Source organism: Candoia aspera, chromosome 1, assembly GCF_035149785.1.
Source record: "Candoia aspera isolate rCanAsp1 chromosome 1, rCanAsp1.hap2, whole genome shotgun sequence".
Lineage (NCBI taxonomy): Eukaryota > Metazoa > Chordata > Lepidosauria > Squamata > Boidae > Candoia > Candoia aspera.
In genome coordinates, this window is record NC_086153.1 from 65,493,131 (window position 1) to 65,509,682 (window position 16,552).

The 16,552-nt window shown below is 40.2% G+C and overlaps 1 protein-coding gene across 3 annotated transcripts in view; it reads left to right on the forward strand.

The window, feature by feature from the left end:
• Positions 1-102: 102 nt before the first annotated feature.
• LOC134499168 (microtubule cross-linking factor 3-like) overlaps positions 103-16,552 on the forward strand; it is a 30,729-nt gene continuing 14,279 nt past the window's right edge. For all 3 annotated transcript variants that reach the window (XR_010068099.1, XR_010068098.1, XM_063305774.1), the window contains exons 1-4: positions 103-368; positions 1,551-1,775; positions 4,258-4,416; positions 16,103-16,174. Coding sequence is in view for 1 of the 3 variants with exons in the window: in XM_063305774.1 (XP_063161844.1) it covers positions 162-368; positions 1,551-1,775; positions 4,258-4,416; positions 16,103-16,174 (663 nt within the window). In the remaining 2 variants the exon portion in view is untranslated. The remainder of the gene's footprint in view (positions 369-1,550; positions 1,776-4,257; positions 4,417-16,102; positions 16,175-16,552) is intronic.

Here is a 16,552-nt window from a genome sequence, read left to right on the forward strand (position 1 = left end):
GGAGAGGGAGGCGGCCCGGTTCCTCCATCTTCTTGCTGGGCTGGGCTGGGCTGGGCAGGGCCCCGGCGGGGGGTGGGCGGCGGCGGCGGCACAGCACGAGGATGCTTGCGAAGTGAGCGCCTCCCGTTCTGTCGCGAGAAAGGGGTGGCGCGGCGGCCCAGATGCAAAGCCCAGACGGCGACCTGGACGGCGGTGCCCCGTCCGCGGCCTCCTCCTCTTCCACCCCTTCGCCAATGGCGCTGGGAGCGGTCGGAGAGGGCAATGGCCGTGGCCGAGCCCCGGATGGGGTCTCGAGCTTGAACCCTCGGCGGCCCCAGGAGCTGCTGGAGGAGGTGGAGAAATTGCGGGAGGAGAATGACGCCCTCAAGGTGAGCGGAGGTGGGGTGGGAAACGGAGGGTGTGGCCCAGCCGGAACTGGGGGGGGGGTATCTTTCATTCTCCTCCAACAAGAACCCGCATTACAGGCGAGCAATAGGGCTGTTCGTCCATCTATTTTCCTTGCGTGGGGGGGAACCTTAATGTGCGTCGATGCTTGTCCTGCCCCACCCCCCCATCATATATTGCCCAGGGAATTTTCTCTGTGGGAGGACATTGAAATGTATCAATCGATCAAAACATTCCGTTTTGTAGAGATGAAGCTTCTGTTTTGTGTCTCCCGGGAAACTTCTTAACAGATGCTGAAGGGTGTCCTCTTGATTGGGGCGTCTGGAAAAGCTGACCATTTCAGATATGATGGCTGTGTTCGCACTTAGCTATGGTTTTTTAATCATGGCTTATTGAATAAGCCAAAACCCCTTAATAAGTAATGGTCTTTTACAAGCCACAATGGCTAGGCCCAGATGGCATTCCAAGCCAGATTAAACAAAGCATTTTATGATCATCTACGGTGTGTGAACCCAGCCTGTGATTTTCTGTAGGTAATTTCTTATGATAGAAAAAATCATATGGTTTGTTCAGTGATGCCTCCCTGGTCCATGTTTCTCACTTGCTGCATACATGTTTTTTTTATGACAATAAAAGATCATGATTGACATGTTGAGGAACTATCTTGTTCTAGTGTTTCACAGAATTCTGAATAAATTTTAACTTTTATATTTTTCAGAACATACTTTTGCACCAGTTTATTTCTGCTGCAGAGGAAAGGAGTATGTTTAAAAGATCTGTTTAAAAATCAAACTATATTGTGCAATTATTGGTAAAATATTCAGGAATAGCTTACCATCATTTACTTGGAAGTTCTAATTTTGTGGTATAGATTTTAAACATCTGTAATATCCTCATATAGATTTGATAAACTGTGACATGTACTTCGGACCTCCTTCTGATGCCAGCACTGGATAATTAATAGCTACCCACAATTATATCATCAATTACTAATACAGGTGTCAAAGCATGGGAATACTCATTGGGTATGCATAAGAGATTAACTGATGCATCTGTGAAAAAATACACAAAGATTATCTTAAATCTCAGTCTCCCCCTTTTTTTTAATTTACACGAAATACCATTGTATAATATGTTTCTGCCTCTTCCTTCTGATTGGATGCCAGAATGAGATAGATGAGCTGAGGACTGAGATGGATGAGATGAGGGACAGCTTTTTTGAAGAGGATGCATGCCAACTACAGGAAATGCGCCATGAATTGGAGAGGGCTAACAAAAATTGTAGAATTCTACAGTATCGTCTTCGGAAGGCAGAGCGCAAAAGGCTTCGTTATGCACAAACTGGAGAGATTGATGGAGAACTTCTTCGTAGTTTGGAGCAGGACTTGAAGGTACCTCTGGGTTAGAAGTTGGCAAAGTTCATGAGATCTTTCAGAAAAAACTGGCATGGCTTTCTCTCGATCACTCTTTTTAGTACAGGAATTTTGTTAACTAGAGATCCTAAATGTGAAAGCTCAGTTTTTAGGTAATTCTTTAGATTTACCCTTTCCCAGTAATTGGAGAATGAGTACCCAGGTGTTCTGAGCTCCATTGCTTTTACAGTTGTTCTCATGATCCTTTGTATAATGCGATCCGTGGTCCTTAAAGGTCATTTAAAGGAGTGACTATATATAAAAGCTCAATCTTTTTTGACTTTTTGGGTCACATTATAAATATGCCTTCTAATCTAGATATATGAAAAGGTAGATAATGTACCACAAATGCTTTAATATAATAGGAAAATATAAATGTGGTTAATATAATAGGAAAATATAAATGTGGTTAATTGATCAAAATGTCAAGGGCATAGATCTTTCTATTATTTGATACAATATGATTTTTTTCTTTTCTTTAAACCAGGTGTTGTAATAGTATGTGAGAAATGGGGTGAAGAGATGCTGCCTGGGGAATGGTCAGATAAGAGAGGGCATACACAGCTGCATAATGAGTGGAGAAAGAGGCTCAGAAGGGACCCTCCCTAACTTCTCAGGCTGTAAAGGAGACGGCAGGAGATTTGTACTTTCAGACTTGCAAGATTCTGTTAATGTAGCCTTGCAATAAAGTAGAATTAGTTCATCTGGTCGTGTTTCCTGTGTGGTCTACCTGGAAAGGCTGACGACATCCTACTTAGGTAGAAATCAGTGCTCTTGAAAGTGGTGCTTATGTCTGGCAAGATGGGCATTTGATCAGATTGTAAGCCTAATAGATTTTAAAGTTTAAACTTGCTATCGGGATGCTAATAGATAACTAATACAGAAATATGATGATAATTGGATTCTAGTAGAAGAGAATATCTGTAGCTCAGGGTTGAACTATAGAGTTCATGGTGCTCTCTGAGCTTGGTTGCTTGCTTGAAGATGTTTCATTACCCAACTAGGTAACATCATCAAAGCCTTGCTTACATCAGTTCTACAAGAATACAACATTGATCTTAAAACAATGGAGATAGAAAGCCTAGATAAATAAAAGTTTACCCAGATATTCAGTACTTACTTTCATTTTACAAAATGGCATATTTCTTTGTTTATATTTTAATATAGTTTGTATTTTGAAATAAGTTGCATTATTTTGAAAAGAAACGTGATATTAGAATAAAATTAGAACTGTCAGTGTTTTTAAAAAATGTAATTGTTGTAGACACAAATCAGGAAACTTATTCTGTTAAATTATGAAGGGAGTATCTAGCTCTGCAGTGACCAATAATCTGCCTTTCAATTAAATTATTTAAGGTATTGATCAATGGTGGCAAAAGCTCTAAATCTGAGAAACACATGTTGACGATTTTTAACAATACTTTCTAATTTAATAAACAAATTGACAACTCATTTTCACATACTTCATACTGTAAGTATTTGTCAGGCTCCCTTTTTATGCCTGCCATAAAGTACTGCTACGTGTATCAAACTACTATACACATCAACCTAGGGAAAACAAACCTGTGTCAGCTTTGCAGCTTCGTAGACATAGAGAATGCTTCAGCACATTCCTTCACAAGTCGTTAGAGCCAAGGACGGGCTGATAAGACACCTGGACTCTAATTAAGCCTAAAGAGCTGAGAGGGGTAGATCAGGAGTAAGAAAGAGCTTGTTTGTAAGACAGGGAGGAGGGAATGATGTCAGAGGGAATGAATTACTTTGAATGCTTTGGCGCCAAAACATTATTCAGAGCTTTGAAACTGTCCTGTGTAATCAGATTTTAAATAAATGAGTTCTCTAAGCTTCCTAAAGGACTGTCTGGAGATTTTCTTAGGTTAAAATCCTGGTACTGGGATCATCACAGTATTTCATCTTATAGTGGCATACCAGAAGCAAAGCATTTTAAAAAATAAATACATGTGAGTGCTTCTTAAATCTATCAATAAAAATTATTCTCATCTGTTAAAAGTTGTATTTATCCAGGTATCTTATCTGGGTTAATTTGCTACCAAGAATATTTTACTGACAAGAATTTCAGGTCTAAATTTTGGTTAGATTATATCCAATGATAATAATAAACAGTGGGTTGGGCCTTGACTTGGGAATTCCAGGTACAGTGCCCTCTTAGTTGTATAATCATTGTTCAGATTCCTATTTTGTAGAAATTATCAAGGGAATTACTGCATGTACAAACTGAGCCTCAGTCACATTTTCATTTTTTAAAAATCTGGGAAAATAATTTACTGATATTATAATAAAATTGAATTAAGCCATAACTGTTTGAAATATTATATTATTTCTATATCAATGCCATTTACAATACCTATGCTGTTTCAATCTTTGTTTGCCAAATATAAGGTTCTATAATTGTATGACCATAGTTAGCTCTGTTGTAAGTTTCTAATCGTGTTCCATTTAGGTTGCAAAAGATGTTTCTGTGAGACTTCACCATGAGTTGGAAAATGTGGAAGAAAAACGCACCACCACAGAAGATGAAAATGAAAAGTTACGACAGCAATTAATAGAAGTAGAAATTACAAAGCAGGCTCTACAAAATGAACTTGACAAAATGAAAGAGGTTAGTGGTGTCTACTTGTTTTAAAGAATTGAGGAATATTATCAATTCATATTCTCTGAATTTCATAAGCTCTCTTTTGATGATTAGTGAAGATGCATGCCAAGATTCATAGCATCTAGGACTATCCAAAACTTGAGAGACGTGGATGGAAATTTGGAAAACTAGACATTTTCCAAAACAACAGGGATGAGCTTTCTCAGCCTTTGTATATTTGTTGAAAATTTCATTGTACCTGTTTTTGAAATTAGAATCACTGAGCCTTGCTTGAGGTGAGAAATGCCTTTTGTTCAGAAAAATTAAAGCCAAAATAATGTTGCTCACAAAATATAAAATCATGGTATTTAACCCAAGATGCTCTTATAAGTACAACCAAAGAATTATATGAACACTGTAGGATTAGTGGTACTGAACAACTTGTTGCTATTATATCAGCCTCCCTGCCTGAGCTCTTTGACTCCATTTCCAGGTTGGCAGTGGAGTTCCCCAGGCTTATGGTCCTGAGGGACTTCAAACTGCCTTCCTTGGGAGTGGAGTCTGAGGTGGTTCAGGAGTTCATGGCCACCATGACAGCCATAGGTCTATCCCAGGTCATCCAGGGTCCAACATGGGACAGTGGTCACACTGATTTGGTTTTCAGCTTGGAGCAGTGGTAATGTGCTTTAGAATTGGGGCTCACTATGGCTCCCCTTTCATGGGCAGATTGTGCCCTGATGACCATGGGATTTTCTGGTGCTACTTCCTACCACAGGGAGGCAGGACCCATTCAAAAGGTCCACCCTGGCGACTGATGGACCCTGAGGGATTTTGAAGGGAGCTGTGGGTTATTCCTGAGGGTCTGCTGCATGGTCTGCCTGAGGCGGTGGTTGTCACCTGGAATAGGAGGGCGACCCAGGCCTTGGATCGGATCACGCCCATGCAACCTCTCTCCTTTCTTGGATACGATCATTCTTTGTGGTTTATGGAAGAGTTGAGGGAGAAGAAGTCGATTAAGAGATACCCTGAGTGCCAGGAGAAATGAATCAGAAGGAGAATGAAGAACGAACTCCACCAAACATGAGTGAGAGTCACTGTTAAAGCCTTCCTTGTGCTGGTAAGGGTGGCAAAGCATCAGTACTTCGCCCTTATTGCATCCATGGGTGGCCCTGTTTAGGGGGACCAGAGCCCTCTTGGGTAGAGGGGATACTCTGGGATACATCTTCAGGGCTGCGTAGAGGAGATAGCAGAGCATCCGTCAGACAAAATTGCTTGGATTCATTCCGAGCTGGATGCCAGCCTTGGTACAGGTCCTGTGGAGATGCCCGGGGCACAGTTTTGCCATGTTATCTGGGAGGAGTTCAAACTTGTTGGGTCCAAGGAAGCAGACAGGGTCCTTATGACTGTGAGCTTGGACATGTGGTTGGGTTTCAGCAGTGGTGAATTCTTTGAAAGAGGGGATGATGCCAGGACCCTTAAAGAGGAGTTGGTTCCTCAAGAAGCCATCACTGGACCCAACCATTCTGGACAATTTTCGTCCATATCCAACCTTCCCTTTTTAGGGAAGATTGTTGAGAAGGTGGTTGTGCAACAGCTTCAGAGGGTCCTGGATGAAGCTGGACCCCTTTCAGTCAGGTTTCAGAACTGGGTATGGGACTGAGACAGCATTGGTTGTGCTTTTTTATGGCCTCTGGCGAGAGCAGGATGATGGTAGGTTCCATCCTTGCTCTTCTTGACCTCTCAGCAGCCTTCAATACCATCTTGACCAGTTGGGGGTGGGGTTTGGGCAGCACTTTATTGAGTTGATTCTCTTCCTTCCTCAGTGGCCGATTTCAGCTGGTGTTGATTGGGGATGAGAGGTCCCATGATCGGCCCCTAAATTGTGATGCCACAGCGTTTGGGACCCTGTTTGCTCCTATTTAATGTCTACATGAAGCCACTAGGTGAGGTCTTCCGTAGCCATTGAATGAGGTATCATCAGTATGCTGATGATACCCAGCTATATATATCCACCCCTGGTGAAGTAAGCAATGTTGCCAATGTCCTGTCGGACTCTGGAGGTTGTAGGGATTGGATGGAGAACAACAGACTTTGACTCAACCCTGTCAAGACTTTGGGTTTTGGGGTCACCCAAATGTAAGAATTTACCACCTTTGGTTCTGGATGGGGTTGCACTTCCCCAGACAGACTCGATATGCAGTCTAGGGATTCTTCTGGACTCAGAACTTCTGCTCAAAGAGCAGGTGGCAGTTGTGGCTATGAGGGCCTTTGCACAGCTTCAAATTGTGCGCTAGTTGTGCCCATTCCTGGATCAGGAGGCTCAACGCACATTCATGCCCTGATTACCTCCCGTATGAATTACTGTAATGTGCTGTTCATGGGGCTGCCTTTGAAGAGTACTTGGAAGCTTCAGTTGGTGTAAAATGCAGCTGCATGGGCAGTTATGTGCATACCTAGATCTGCATGCATTACACTTCTGCTCCACAAGCTACATTAGTTACCAATTTGCTTCTGGGGTCAAATCAAGGTGCTGGTGATAACCTGTAAAGCCCTACATTTGAGGGTTATTTGAGGGACCGCCTTTCCCAGTGTCATCTACCCATCCCATCAGGTTCAGCAGAAGAGGTTGTTGCAGGTTCCGTCCACCAGAGAATGTCATCTGGCAGGACCCAGGAGGAGGGTCTTTTTGCTGCTGTATGGAACATCATTCTCCCCTTGGTCAGGCTGGCCCCAACCTTGATGGCCTTCTGGAAGGGCCTGAAGACCTGGTTTGGCCATCTGGTCTGGGGATCAGAGAGTGGTTTGGAGCCAATAAAATGGCTGTTCTGTTCTTGAATGGCTGTGCTCTCCTGGGGATTGTACTGTATGCCTTTAATTGTTTAATCGTTTTCAATGTTTATATTGTTTGTACGGCTGTTTTATTATTTTTTTTTGGTATTATTTGTTTTAATTTTAAGCTTCCCAGAGTCACAAATGTGAGATGGGCTGCTATATGAATTGCATAAATAAGCAAACAAACAAATAAATAAGAAGTCTGGGAGTTTTCTACTTTGTGGCTATACATTTTGAAGGGCATTATGAATCATCTTGCCCAAATGTAATCTGGAGTTATTGATTGATTTTATTTATCAAATTTATTACCACCCGTCTCCTCCGAGCAGAGGAACTCTGGGCGGTTTACAATATAAAACAATATATAATAAAATTCCAATATAAAACACATTATAAAACAATTTCACAGAGTTAGGTGTCTTATACAGGCTGGTCCAAGATAATTCATAGTATCTGAAGAAGAAAAAAATTACTTATTTCTGTAGATTAAACATCCTACAATTTGCGAGTCACATCAACGTTCCAGCAGACTACTGAGATCTGCTGGTATCCTAGCCAAGAGAGAAGGGGCATTTGGATGTTCCAAAGAAACGGGGAGGAAAGTGTTCTGATTCCTGACACTATGTCTTTGGTGTGACCAGTAAGAAAGAAACAGTGGAGATAAGCATGCAAGTTCTGTGCATATATTAACTTGAGCACAGAAATTCAATAAGTTCTTGTGCGTACATACTGAGATAATGAGGGTAGTTTAATTGTCCTTTTCTTTAGAACAGCTGTTTCTTTTAAAATCCATAGTAGAACATTATCCCTTTTAAGCCAACTCAAGATCATAAAAATGATATGTAAGCTTCCATGTTCTAGTGAACATTTGGTATGATGGTAAATAAGATGCCAAAGTTATGTTCAGTCCCATGCGTCTGTATTAGTTGCTGTCTTGATGGGATGTGGGAACACACCATCAGGTACTAAGATGGTTTGTGGGATGAAGGAACAATAACCAATTTTCTACGTCTTGGGAATATAAAATCCAGCTACAGTATTTCATTTTTATTTTGTTTTAAGATACCTGTACTGCACAAGAGTTCTGCCTGTTGTTCTGGTTGTTGCTTTATTGCATTCATTAGATCAGAGGTGAAATGTTTGCAGGATTTGCAACATGAAGTGTCTGACTTTATAATGCAGGCTTACTGAATAGAATTTGAAGAGGCTGTCAAAGGTTGAGGCCATCTCATTCTTTAAGTTCATGAGATCTAGCCTTTGAATAGCAGTTTGCCTCCAGTTATGAATCACAAGCCAATGATTGTGGTTGGCTTCCATTATTTGCTGCTAATATGAAAAAAACTAAGTATTTTATTTCAGTTCTTATGGATAGCAACAAGAAGAAAGAGCTGTAAAAATGATCTATCTCTAGCTGTGTTGCATATATTTTCCTTCATCATTTGCTCTGACAGTCCTGCAAGGATTTATATTCTTCAAGATCTTTTATTTGTTCTACTGTCATCTTCATCTTTGGGAATCATCTGTATGTGGTGATGTATGACAGAGAGGTCCACTTCCTTTGATTTTTCAAATTGTTTAGACATGGTATAAAGGAAGATTTTTTGAATAAGGAAACATGTTTCTATCCTTATTATATAGATGCGTTTATGATACATTTATCAATCTGTACAACCATGGATAGTGATCAGAACTTTGATCCATCACACTCTTAAAACACAGTTATTGGATTTTGAGAATCCCAAGGAAATGGTGAAGTGTTGAGCTCTTTTTGCTTCTGTGGTCATATTTTTGTACTTCAGGTCCTTGTCACAGTAAGAATTGTTAATAGGAGTTTGTAACATGATTCAGAAATCAATGACAAATGTGGTATTACTGGGATAAATAGTGTTTGGCTTATCATACATTCTGAAAATTGATACTCAGATTTTACCTTGATACAACTGCTATCCTGAGAACAAGAAAAAAGTGCTTGAATCTTCAATTAGTGTTGACTGAGTAGACAAAAAACAACATACTAGGTAAATATAATAGTATGCAGTGATTCAATGCTGTGTGTTATAGTTAGTTGTTGATCTTGTGTTGCTCCTTGATATTTATACGCTCTGTTTAGTTTTAATTTTGATTCACTTCTATTCTCATATATTTGTTATATTATTCTGAATTTTGCATTGTATTCTGTTAGCAACTGAGAGTTGGATTCGATTGCTGCTGTGCGTGGTGGTATACAAACTCGCTAAATAAATAAGGGAAATAGACTGCCTTGTTTAGCTCTTGGCACTATCTTCTTGGATCCAACAGAACACTTATGTTGCCTAAGTTAGCTGCTTAGGGATTAATATGTGCTACTGGCCGCATTCTAGAATGTTATAGGAATTGTAGTTCCAATATATCTGGTAGGGAAGGTTGACATACTTGCTAAACATTTGTGTTTATCGAAGCTTTGCAAAACCAAGTTTGTTTTGCATCTGCATCAAAAAACACAAATTGTTTTCTACTTTGTGTTGTCTGCCCACATACAGTATTCCTCTTTTAATAATGGGAGATAGACCTATCCTACCTACTCCCTGAAGGCATTTGCTGTTTATTGCCAGCAGTCAATCCACTAGCTATTGACAGGACAGCATTTGGAAAGCAAAACTAAAACTAATTAAAAGATATTCAAGCGCTTACACTGAGGCTGATTCCAGGATCATGGTACCATATCCCGCTATATTTTAGCATTCAGGATTTTATAGATTGTGCTAACCTCTGTCTGACTTGCTCTCATTTGCTTGAGAAAATACCAACCTCTTTTTTAAAATGTCACCATTGGATTCTATAGTACAGCTAATTAAATATCAGAGCTTGGAATTGTCATTTTGTCAGCCTTCATTTTTATATCTTTCCTTCTGTCCTTTCTGATTTGTGATTCTTGGGGGCAGGGGGGCAGGATAATAAATGCTAATTAAATACCTTAATTTTATTTTGATGGACATGGTTTATTGGCAAGTCATTGTTATTATGGCAAGTCCATAGGAATTCTGCAAGATAAATTTATAAAACCTTTCTTTTACATGGCATTTATAGAATGGCCCAGGATTTCATATGGAAAAAATATAGCATTTAGTTTCTTAAAGTAGAATAAAGAGATAGAATAAAGAAGGATGCCACTAGTAATACAGATCTAGCAATGCTTGGGAAAAATAAGCAGTTAATGACATAATTATTTTCTATCTCAATCCCCAATATATTTCTCACTAGTAAATGCAGGAATTTTATTTTCAGGAGTTGATTAGATGGAGTACCTGGGTATAGCTTTCCCCCAATGTGATTGGCTAGATTGCAACTATCTTCATGACCAACTGTCATAATCAGCTGGCTGTAGATGATGGTACCTATACCAGCTAGTCCTCAAGTTATGACAGTAATTGGGACCAGAATTTCCATCACTAAGTGATGTGGTCGTAAAGCATGATGTCACGTGACCATATCACTTAGCAATGGCAATTCTGACACTCCCTATTGCCATTGTTAACTGAATTCCACCAGTCATTAGCCAAGGACCCACCCCAATCCAAACCATTCTGAGCTTGGTCCCTCCCAGCCCTGAGCCTCGGTTCTTCCAAGGTAAGGGTCTGCCTCCCCTTCAACTCCCCTAACTGCCCATCTCTGCCCTTTTGGCTGCCCTGCACCCTGCCTTGTGGGGCAGCAAGCAGCCCCAGAACCACGCAGTTCTGGGGTTGCTTGCCACACTGCAGTTTAGGGGCTTCTTGGTGTGCCATGGCTCTGGAGCTACAAGAAGTCCCTGAGCCACAATGCAGCAGGAGCAAGAAGATGGCAAAGGTGAGCTAGGGCATCAGGGGCTGTGAGGTACAGGGAGCCAAAAGAGCATAGAAGCGGGGGAGATGGGTGGGGGGAGTTGAAGCACCCCTGCAGTCGTAAGTATGGGTAGTCTGCCAAGCACCCAAATTTTGATCATGTGACCATGGGGACACTGCAACAGCTGTAACTTTGGGACAGGTTATAAGTCCCTTTGTTCAGCACCGTAACTTCAAATGGTTGCTGAACAAATGGTCATTAAATGCTGAGCTGTCGATCGGAAGGTCGGCGGTTCGAAACCGCGCGGCGGGGTGAGCTCCCGTTGCTCGTCCCAGCTTCTGCACACCAAGCAGTTCGAAAACATGCAAATGTGAGTAGATTAATTGGTACCGCTTCGGCGGGAAGGTAACGGCGTTCCGTGAGTCATGCTGGCCACATGACCCGGAAGTGTCCTATGGACAACGCCGGCTCCAAGGCTTTGAAACGGAGATGAGCACCGCCCCCTAGAGTCGGACACGACTGGACTTTACGTCAAGGGAAACCTTTACCTTTACCTTATAAGTCCCTTTGTTCAGCACCGTAACTTCAAATGGTTGCTGAACAAATGGTCATTAAATGAGGACTACCTGTACCACATCTTGAGGATATTGTACATTACCTTGGTAGCTGGCTTTATATTTGTTCCTTTTGTGATCACGATAGAATAAGTACAAGAGAAAGCCACACTATAATCATTAAAATGTTAATTATTCAAGCAGAGTGCAGGACTCTGTTTTTAGAGGGAAAATGTGGGTGAAATGTCTCTAGAATTAAAACTGTAGTATTGCAAAATGAATTTTTAATGACCTCTCCATAATTGCTTCTAGTATAGTTAATAAAAGTATTAGAAGAGTAGTTGAATTTTTCATTATTTCCATGAAATGATTGACGGCAAAGACATTCTACGTGCCTCAATGGGCACAAGTAGTTTAATGGACAACTTAGCAGTATTTTGCATTCTTTGGAAGTATGAGGGTTACTCAATCTGCCATCAAATTCGATTCATACATAATTGTAGTAGAAATCACTTTAATGGAGTGTAGCATACAGAACAGTGAAAAAGTTGCAAATGTAAGTTCCTGTGTTTTCCCCAAGTTAAGCAGCCCAGTGAGTTCAAACCCCCTCCCTTACTCAGGCATGCAGCCCCCCTCTTCGTGCCAGTCAGTTCAGCTCCATGCAGATGTCTTCAGTGGCTCAGATGCTTGACCTTGGATAGCAGAGATAGTCCAAACAGGATGCTTTCACACTCCTGGCATGTTCCCCCTCCCAATTCTACTAACTTGCAAGTCCCAACATGTGTTAACTCCACTCATGCATGTGAATCCAATCAGATAATTCTTTAGTGTAGGGTATTAGGATATGCTGATACTGTACTCTTATTTTTTTTAGGGAAGACAGCACTGTTTTGGGGTGCAAAAATATGTTAAGTAGGCACGTAACTATTTTTCTACTAATGGTTATTCCATTCTAAATCATCCTTTCCAAATTATTTCCAATGCTCATGTTCCAAGCATTTATTTGCAAGGATCCAAATAGGAGGAGCAATGGGATAATAGATGGTCACCCACTCCCCACAAGAACAACCTTGTGAGGTAGGTTGGGCTGAAAAATACTGACTGGTCCTAAATCCCCTAGTGATGGCTGAGGGCAAGCTTGACTTTGCTGTCCCTAGTACTAGCCCAGTACCAAACCTTTTACACCACATTGACTCTCCAGCATCATGAATAATAGTGAAATACCAAATTCACCACATTTCTCCAATTGAGAATCTTGAAAAACAATTTTAGTTGAATGTAATATCCTGTTTCATGATTTGGATAATTACATCCAGCACTATTATGAAGGATACTTATATTATTTGTCCCCCCCCAAACATATAAAGAAAAATTTACATTAATTTAAAATATGATTGATAGTGACTGTCTTAATTACTAGAAATACATGATGCAAGAGGTTTAGCTATCCCTTAATTTGAAAAGATACCGAACAGTTTGGATCTATCATAACTTGACTTAGAGTGGTTGTAATTGTGGTTCTATATCAGGATCTTATTCTCCACTGAGAATATTACAGTACAAGAATATTGGGCTGTTATTCCATTGGAAACCAGGACTTTTGGGAGTTGTGGGAAGAGTTGTATATAGTATCTTGAAAGGATTTGACAGATACAGAGATTGATAGGAAGAGATTTCAGTAGGACTTAATAAAGAGTAGTGTTTTTAATCACTGGTGTCATAATTTATCATAATATTAGAGTTATTATTGAAGCCAAAAAAAAAAAAGGAAAAGCAATGTACCTTGATTGGTGTCATCTTGATAAAGGCTCAAAAATGTGTGTGGGAATTTTGTGTGCAGAGGTATCCACAGTGGGGGCAAGGGGAAGGGCAAATAATGAGAGCATTGTCATGTTGCACGCTCTACCCTTCTGTGTGTGCGTCATGCATGCATGTACACAAGAGATGGAGATGGCAGCATAATGATACTTTCAAAAGGATGAAAGCACTAGATCCTGCGGACAGTTCTCTCTCTCTCTCTCTCTGTTCTACATTGTCTGTGTCTCTAGGACTAGTCTATGAGCAGCTTAAGATAAATCAAGAATAAGTAAGGGATGTGAGTGGTTAAGCTTTAAGAACCAGTCAAAAGTGGAGGACAGCAAAAGGCAATACAAAAGGTTTAAGTGACCAGTCTGAATATGCGGAGTCAGACCAGAAGTGCTATAGCTGAGACTTGAAGTAAACATTATAGAATCAAAGAGTTGGAAAGAAACATTTAATCCATCTAATCCAGTACCCTTCCAAGTATAGTTCCAAGTTAAAACATCCATGACAAATACCTGTCTGACTTCTGCTTGAGCACATCCAGCAAAGGAGAGCTTATCACCTCTCTGTGGAATTGATTGTACTGTGTAATTCTTATTGTTAGGAAATCTTTCTTAAGACTCAGCTGGAATCTGGCTTCCTGTAACCAAGACAACTTGCCTGTTCTGAACAATTATTCTCAGTAGTCCATTATAGATACAGTTCAAAGTGCTGGTCTTTACTTATAGATCTCTATTCGATGTTCTCATTTCAAATCACCTGGGTATTAAGTTCAGGCTTAGAAACTCTGCTTTTGTTTTGGCCATGGCCATCTTTTGAAATGAAATAACCAGATTACAGGAGATGGCAGTTTTGTGCTGTATCATCTTGTCTTTGAAATCCCTTCTCCAGAAAGGTTTACTTGACACCACTTGGGTTTTCCATTGGTAAAAAGCTAAGAAGGGAGGGAGGGAGGATAAATGCATCAAAATCAGATGGTTGCATGGATTTGCAAAGTCTGGATGATCTTGAATCCTGAAATAAATTGGAAGCCAGGGGTAATTTATACTAATCCCATCAGCTAAGGAGTGTTGGCTGGCAGGGCCCAGGAGGAGAAACTTTTTTGTCATGGCAGCCACCCTCTGGAATATCATCCCTCTGGAGATCAGATTGGCCCTGTCCCTGTAGGCCTTCTGGAAGGCCTTGAAGACATGGTTCTGGGCTTGAGCCTTGGCCCCGGGTGTGGGACGGAGCCCATTTCTTGGTTATATTGAATGTTCTATTGTGGTTTTGTGGTTTTTTCCCAGCTGCTAGAGATTTTATATATTTTTTGTATATGTTTTTATCATTTTTAATATTGTTAGCCACCCAGAGTCAAGTATATGAGATGGGCGGCCATATAAATCCACTAAATAAATAAATTTAGTTATATCATTCACCTTGCAACCATTGTTTTTGCTGTCCCAGTTTTCAGTGCAGAGAACTGTAGCTCTATCTAGTTGATGCTCATTGTTGAATGCATGTGGACATTGTGGTTGGTGAAAATAGGTCACTGTGATTGAATTAGGCTAGCACTTTAATCTACATTGACTTTTGCTAAACCGAACGCCAGCAAAAGGGTTTGTACTAACCTGCAGATTCCAGCCAGCTTATAACTGTTCTGTATGTGAGAAAAATGTTGTGTTATAGTATTTGAGATAAATATATAATGCTTAATTTGAGTCTGGCTGATTGGCAGTCTGAGGGCCCTGTTTAGTCCTTGTTTATCAGACTCCAAGGCATGAATATCTATAAAGAAAATGGTTGTGACCATGGGACTGGAAGTCCCCCTTTTGAGATGAGTTTAGGTCTTGGTGCTAAACCTTTCAGTCAGGAATGATTTGGACAATGTGCTTTTGAGTTTCCGGTTGTCTAAATAATAAATGGGCTCCAACTCAGAAAGGCCATGAATGAAAGGAACTTTTGTTAATAGTGTAGAGTAACATCAATCTTGAAATCCCTGCATTGATTACCAGAAGGCTTTCAGGCCCAATTCGAAGTGCTGGGAGGGAGGCAGGGAAGATTGGACAGGCTGTGTGCTGGAGCAACAGCTAAGGAGGAGAGAAGGAAGGTGCTGGGAAGTTCTAGTGGATGAGCAGGTTCACCAGTAGATATATGATGGGGAGTGGTAGCTATTCCTTTTAATGCCCTGTGAGTCTAACTCCAACCAACCAATGATTACTTGTTGACAAAGCAATTGGAGAAAAAAGGGCCCTTCAACAGACCCAAAGATTGGCCCCAATAATGACATATCTTCAAGTCCTATAGTGTACTGAAAGGGAAAGAAAAAGAGGAAGGAACTTTCAGGTTTAAAAGACATTTGGGTTCAACTGATGCCCCTTCCTCCTGCATGGTCCTTTAAATCAAAGTTTTACTGTAGGTGAATAAATTTTCTGTTCCTTTTGAAAAAGGACTTGCTGACACTTGAGCCTGTCATTCTGGAAGAGTTTTCTTAAACCATGTTCATTAAGTGTTTTGCAATATTTTTTGGCTATTTGCAGATATTTTGATTTATTCAAACTGTGTCTAAATAAGCAATAATGTAATTTTATTTTATATGATGTATCTAATATAAACCTAATATTAAGTTAGGAAAGGTGATTTTTTCTCTGGCTTGTGAAAAAGCTGTAAAAAATTCATGTACTTACTGGATTTGCATTGCATCATATTTAGTAAAATGTTAATTTCATCTTGTTTTTCTTTTACAGCAGTCCATGAAAAGAAGAGGAAGCAAAGACTTGCAGAAATCAGAAAAAAAGACACAGCAGACTCCCACTGAGGTGACTTAAAAAACTTATTTTGCCCCTATGACATTCCAGTAAACTATGTGTCCTTAGCTGACAACTAGGCAAAGATTCAGGTTTTCCTTAATCAACAGGGAGAAAATTGTTGTTATTTTTGTGACATTCATAGTCCAAAGATCTAAACTGACTTTATTAATTCTGTTTCTTTATCATACCTACATTTATTTCATTCTCTGTGGATGCAAATCTGCATTTGGTATTTAAATTACAGAGATTGTAGCTTCTTGCATTTGAAATTAATAATTTGAGCCTCTCTGGAATAGATATTACAGTGAGGTAAAAGAGCAGGACTATGTTCTTGAAAAAATATCACAGGCATGTTTATTTGATAATAGTGCCCTTTCTCTCAAGAAT